At 42.7% G+C, this 6,273-nt stretch overlaps 1 protein-coding gene across 1 annotated transcript in view; it reads right to left on the bottom strand.

The window, feature by feature from the left end:
• LOC109305391 (regulator of G-protein signaling 13-like) overlaps window positions 1-6,273 on the bottom strand; it is a 15,473-nt gene that overhangs the window by 5,978 nt on the left and 3,222 nt on the right. Inside the window, exons 2-3 of the mRNA XM_019528381.1 lie at window positions 4,697-4,765; window positions 1,309-1,370 (exon numbers count right to left, since the gene is read on the bottom strand). Coding sequence (XP_019383926.1) covers window positions 1,309-1,370; window positions 4,697-4,761 — 127 coding nt within the window. The 5' untranslated portion in view covers window positions 4,762-4,765. The remainder of the gene's footprint in view (window positions 1-1,308; window positions 1,371-4,696; window positions 4,766-6,273) is intronic.

The raw sequence follows: 6,273 nt of genomic DNA, 5'->3' as shown, positions 1-6,273 counted from the left end.
AATGGTCACAAGCTGGCAGAGGGTAGGTTTAGGCTAGATATCAGGAGGCGCTACTTCACGGTCAGGGCGGCTAGGGTCTGGAACCAACTTCCAAGAGAAGTGGTGCTGGCCCCTACCCTAGGGGTTTTTAAGAGGAGGTTAGATGAACACCTTGCTGGGGTTGTTTGACCCCAGTACTCTTTCCTACCATGGCAGGGGGTCGGACTAGATGATTTACTCCGGTCCCTTCCAACCCTAGAAACTATGAAACTATGAAACAAGGGTCATCAAAGAAAAAATAGTGGTGAATTTTCAAAGGTCACTTTTACCTTTTGATTTCCTGTTTAATAGAGGACTGTTGTTATACCATCCTTTAAATGCAAGTACCATAAAAAAATGATTATTTTTCCTACCTACACATGCTAAATATTTTTTGTAATTAATTAAAATGAACATGGGTGGATAGTAGTAGTAGTGGATTATCCATTTATTTGATTTTCCAAAACAACCTCACATTTGCTTTCCTTTACAATATGGCAGTTTCCATAAAGTACCTGAAAAGCAGGGATGGTAGTGTGTCGCACAATCTTAAAGGATGAGAGCTTGTCCAAACAGGACAGTTAGCATCCAGTAAACTAGGCTGTGAATGTGTAGTGCAATGGATAAAGTAGCTTCCTATGTGGACACTCTTTGGCCTTTGGCAAACATTGTTTTTATAGTCATAAGCTATTGGTGGCCATATGGGGATCTCCCCCTAGTTGGAGCATGACAATATGGGGCTACTTCTTAGCTATCACCCTTTTCCAAGACCCTTGTTAGAGAGCTGCCTGGGAGCCCTTTTTGGAGTGAGGGGGTGGGGAGGGGATGGCAGAGGAGGGAGAACAGGGAATGTGAAGCACTGTGGGGTTCACGTATTAAATTTGTTATGGAAAACCTTCCTGTGACAAAGCAGCTGATTTTTTTGTCAGCAACTTTTTGTCACAGATCCACCATTTTTGGGTTGGATCAGCTATTTCATTTGTTTGGTGGGTCAAAAAGCCTGAACATACAGCTACAGGCCTTTTGTCCTGCTAAAACAGCAGGTAAATAGTGACTAAAATCATGTCTGCTAATGCCCTTAGTGAGCACTGACAGTAGCTTTGTGCAACACAGCTCCCTTTGAAAGTGGAAGAAGCTGTGCCACATGAAAATACTTAGAGCTTGCAAACCGTGGCATGGTAATTTTGCACTGTAAATTCACATTGTAGCTTACTTGATACTTTTCTAGATAAAAAACACTGAATGTATTGATCAGTAACACTGCCAGAGTCCAAACATAAAATTACTTACATTTATTAGCTATCAGCTTTTCAAAAGATTGGGACCACTGTAGTACTTCCTCCAGTGACAATCTTTGAAAAAGTGGGAAAGGTTATTGTATGATGACTGGTGCAGTTAACTGTAGATGATGTTAGATTTAGTATCATTATCTAAAATATAGGAACATGCTTAATTTGCATAATCATTTTTGCATAGCTAAATAAAACAACACATGTATTCTGCGCTTTATCAGTCCATTTATTTTTTATATCTTTGATATTGTGTTTATAGTATTGAAGAAATCAATGTTCTCAGTATATTGTGAGGCTATGGTAAAAGTGATGTCACACATCACTTGCAATAGTTGCAAAACATTACAATGTAGTGACCTATTGAAGTTAGTATGTGGTAGGAGATAACCCTTATCGGAAAGCGAGCAACTTGGCAATGCCACAAGGGAGCTTAATGTACTAACATCTGTGTGTGTTCAGTAATTCCTGCTAATAACTGCTTGTTCTTGTCAAGTAGTATTTTTCCCTCTTCCGTCATGAATAACCAGCTTCCCTTTGTGTGAACTCACAAAGGTCATGGTTACGGGGGAAAAAAATCTTGATCCTACGAATATCTTCTTTTAATAGAGTTGTTTCTGCGTCATATTTACTGTTACTGACACCCATTTTTGCCACTGTTAGCATTATCACAGCAATTCATTTTTTTTGTCTGTGTCTGTGCTTCTACAAAACTGATACCTTATTTCCATTTCTGAATATTTGCTTTTAGCATTGATCTATGAAGCAGAAAGGACATGGCTTAACTTGTGTTAGGGGAGCTGGCACATGGGAAAATCTTTTTTGCCTTGTAAATGGAGGAAAAATATGGAATTACTGTAGGGAAAGATCAATATGTGCAGCTTGCAGTAGGATATGTTGCTTTGAGAATCTTTATAATGCTGGGGGAAGAAGAATGGGAGACCAGATTTCTGTATTCATTTATGTCACTCGCCAGATATGTGACTGTTAGCAAATCACTTGACTTATTTCTCCTCCTACCCAGTTACTTCATCTCTTGTATTTAGATCATTTCTGCACCACTGGAATGGCTTTTGAGAGTGGTAGTTCTGTTGCCTTATGCTCCCTTCAGGGGTGGATGCAAAGGAAGTACAGAGCCATGGCTGAACCTCCCACCCCTGTCCCCGCCCCTGCCCCCCTCTTTCTGACCACACAGCAGGAGCAGCTGCTGGGGACTTCAAGTCCCTAAAGAAGTTAATCCCTTCCCCATCATTTCTGCTCCATGCTCAGAGGCATACCACCTCCCCTTTCATTCCTTCCCCCTCCCTGCCTGCCACTGTCATTATCCCCACTGTGCTGAGGGTGAGGGGAGCTCCTATTCTGCTCCACCTGGGGTATATTGTGGGCTGGACTCAGACCAGGTCAGTACTGAAGGTAGCAGATAAGCAGGCTCCTCTTCCCCATGCCTGCTCCTGGGTGGTCAGGGAGCACTGGAGGACCAGGTAGGAAAGGGGAACTTGCCTGCCTGCTCCTGCCACTGTCCTGGGCTTAGCTGAGGTCAGCCCAGCCCCTGTGCAGCTAGGCTGGGGCAGGTGCAGACAGAAGTTACAGTTGTCACACATTTGGGCCCCCAAAACCACTCTACAGCTGTGCTGTGACACATGCATGACTGCAGAGCATTTTAAATGTGGCCAATCATGCAGCAAATGAAAGCACCCTACATTGGAGTACCTTAAGGAACTTCTGTTCCCTAGAGTCAATCCATTGCATGATCAGGGCTGGGCTGATTCAGCCAGGTCCCAACCCCAGTGCTGTCTGCTGAAAAAGAGGGGGGAGAAGGGAGGGGGAGTGAGCTGCAGGCTGAGGTTTGTCTGCCCTGATCTGCCGTGGGCAGGGCAGATGGACTGGAGCCTCCCTGTCCTGCACCCAACCCCCCAGCACCCTTCTCTAACTCAGGCCAGGCAGACTCCAGCCTGCCGCTCATTCCCCTTCCCTTCCTACAGACAGCATGGGAGCTGGAAAAGGGAGGCAGGGCTAGTGAGGAGAGGCTGCTGGCAGGCTTGTCCACTCGATTGGCTCCAAAGTGGAGATTGATTGCCTCCCTTCCACGCCCCGACCCAACAGGTGAACATCTGTTGGGTATGGGGGGTGCTTTAATTCTTATGTAAAATGGCAAGAATTAGAGCAGGGGCCTGTGCGTCTGTCAGCACCCACAGAGTTCCTCTTGCCTCTGGAGAATCAGGGATAGTGGCAGTGGCAGGTAGGGGGTGGGTGCTGGGAATGGGAGAGTAGGGGATTGGAAAGGGGTATGCCTCCAAGCATAGAAGGGAAAGGGCGAGAGGAATTCTTACCTTCTTTGGGACTTACAGCCCCACCTGCTGCTCCAAGGGTATGGTCTATATGCCTCAGTGTATAGTGGGAAGAGTCTAGTGACGGGAGGTGCTCTACCCCTTCAGTGCTGGCTGCTGCTGCCATAACCCCTTTTGCAAAATCCTATATCTGCTTCTGGTTCCCATTCTCCTTTCTCTTCCGGCCTGGATACTTTGATCCAGTCTACATGAAGTATCTTGGTCTTCCCTCTTACTAAGCCATTCTGCTGGAGCATAGAAGTTGTTAGCTGCAGAACATTATCAAAAATAGTGTGGAGAAACTGAGTAAATTGGAGCGGGAGACACCCAAGATATAACTCCTATAAGGTACTTCTAAAAACTCTGTTGTCTTTACTCAGAAACTGAAGTCAGTGTGTAGCTTTTCAACAAAAAGGCAATATTTTCTGCAGAAAATACCGTTTTACAAAAATGTTTATTTGAAAACCCAATTTTCTGTCGAAAACAGTTTTGATGCAGTTAGTTTTAGGCCAGTCCTGGTGTGCAGTGACAGATCTGAAGGGTTGAACTTCTCAAATTCTGTTGAAGTCAGTGGTATTGGAGGACTCTTTAGAAATAAATTGGTGCTTCATTGGAAGCTTCTTGTACAATCGGGACTCTGTTTTAATGTATTTTCTGCATGTGTCAGTGGCTGAGTTTAAAACCTATGAATCAAAACACTGTATGTCAAATTCATGCTAGATGTAGCTTGATTAACTTTAGTAGGCTAAAACTAATTCGGAGAACTTAGGTCTAGTAGTCTGCTCCTGAATAAATAATTAAAAAAAATTCTGATAAGGGTACAAATGTGCAATATAAGCAACGTGCTAAAACATTTAACACTGATCAATTGTGAAGCAACAGTACGCACAACAGGTGATCACTGAGCAGCATTGGTGACGGTGAGGGTTGGGGGGGTTGTTTTTTTTTAAGTAAGCATTAACTGGCAAATTTTCATTATGAATGTAGCTGTTGTGAGTCTTGGTTAGAAAGGTAAATTCCTTTATTTTGTTAAATTGTACATAAAATCAAAGAGCTACTTACTTAGAAGTGATTCCATTTTCATCATCTCTGAATAACTTACAAAGCCAACAAATATTTGGACTCATTCTCCTAAATAAAGAAAATACATGTTTTGGAAACAGATAGTCTCAATATTGACTTGTTGCAGCAACTTTACAACCCACTTCCTTTTGAAGTATTATTATTGTTTCTAAAACTGTTGATTACATAGGTTCAGCAGTATTTGTATTCAGAGTATTCAGGTGTCTAAAACTGGGATGAAACCACTACACACGTGAAAATATTAGTGAGGAGTGGTGCAAGTTATAAGGGAAGTTCCAGATGAAATGCCCCTATTTCAGTGTGGAATTGCACCATAGTTCTTGGGCATTAAATAATTTAAAAAATTAAATGGTTATGGAAGATCTTTGTGAAATGCTTACTAAGGGCCTACTTACAAAAAATCTAATAGTTTAATGTTTTGAAGCTGTATTTTTGTGGTGTCTCTTTTGGAGGGTGAGGTATAAGGTTTTTAACAATTTCCCCCTTTTTATAAAATAAGACAAAACTCCACAGACTCAAATATGACTTTTGAAAATTTGAATCCTCATTTGAATTTCCCACAATGCTGTCCATAAATCTGACATCCCCCTTGACAATTTTTTTCAGTTCGTCTCCCTTTCTTTTTGGTTGTGAAGAATTAACACATCTGGGAAGAATAAGGATATTTTGCCCTGATCATAGCTTATTAAAGTCAGTGCGAAATATTTCAGTGGCCTAGGTAGATTACATAGTTGAACCTCATTTAAACCATAAATCAATGACAAATATGTTTTCTTACAGCAGATTTTTTGTGGGGAAAACTCTGTTGTAAAATGAGACAGTATTGCTCCTCCTGGAGACTATTTTTTAATTAGAGGTAAAGGCTTAAGGCAAATACCATGGCCTATGACTTGCTGAGTAAACATTTGCAGTACATGAAAGAAGGACTGTACTGTTCTTTCTGAAGCCTTTGATAATCAGTTAGATAATAGGCAAAGGACTATGATGTTTTTAGTATGTTATCTGAATTCCATAGTTTCATCTGAATCTAATTCTTCTTACAGAAACTTTCTCTGTATTTAGGTATTGCCCTGTATTCAGCCACTGGTGCTAGCAAATTAAATGGTTGCAATAGTGCAAGCCCACATTTAAAGAAGGTTCACTGAAGTAAGCTTCATGTATTTATTTATTGCTCTAGTGCAACTAATGTCAAACTCCATCAAGGTTAGCACCTACCCATGCAAACATTGGCACCAATTGTAGATGGAGGCCAGATCCCTTCCTGATGTAATTTACTAGATCCATTGACTTCAGCAGAACTATATATATGAATGACGCATGCCCCCCGGAAGCTGGGGGTGGGGTATGGTGACTGCCTGCAGGTGGCGGTGGCAGCGTCAGCAGTGGGGATGTTGTGACGGTGAGCAGGGAGCTCCCACAGGTGGCCACGGCAGTGTCAGCAGTGGGGGTTGGGGTGGCAAGTGCTGCTGGTGGTGGCCAGCAGCAATTGGGGACTACCCACAAACGCTGCTGGTGGTGTTGGCAGTGGGGGGGGGGGGGGTACTTTTCAATGGGGG

The sequence above is a fragment of the Gavialis gangeticus genome, unplaced genomic scaffold (genome assembly GCF_001723915.1).
Source record: "Gavialis gangeticus isolate Ggan-Ray unplaced genomic scaffold, GavGan_comp1, whole genome shotgun sequence".
Taxonomy (NCBI): Eukaryota; Metazoa; Chordata; order Crocodylia; family Gavialidae; genus Gavialis; species Gavialis gangeticus.
Note: the sequence above shows the minus strand (reverse complement) of the source record. Positions and strands in the feature narration are given on the sequence as shown.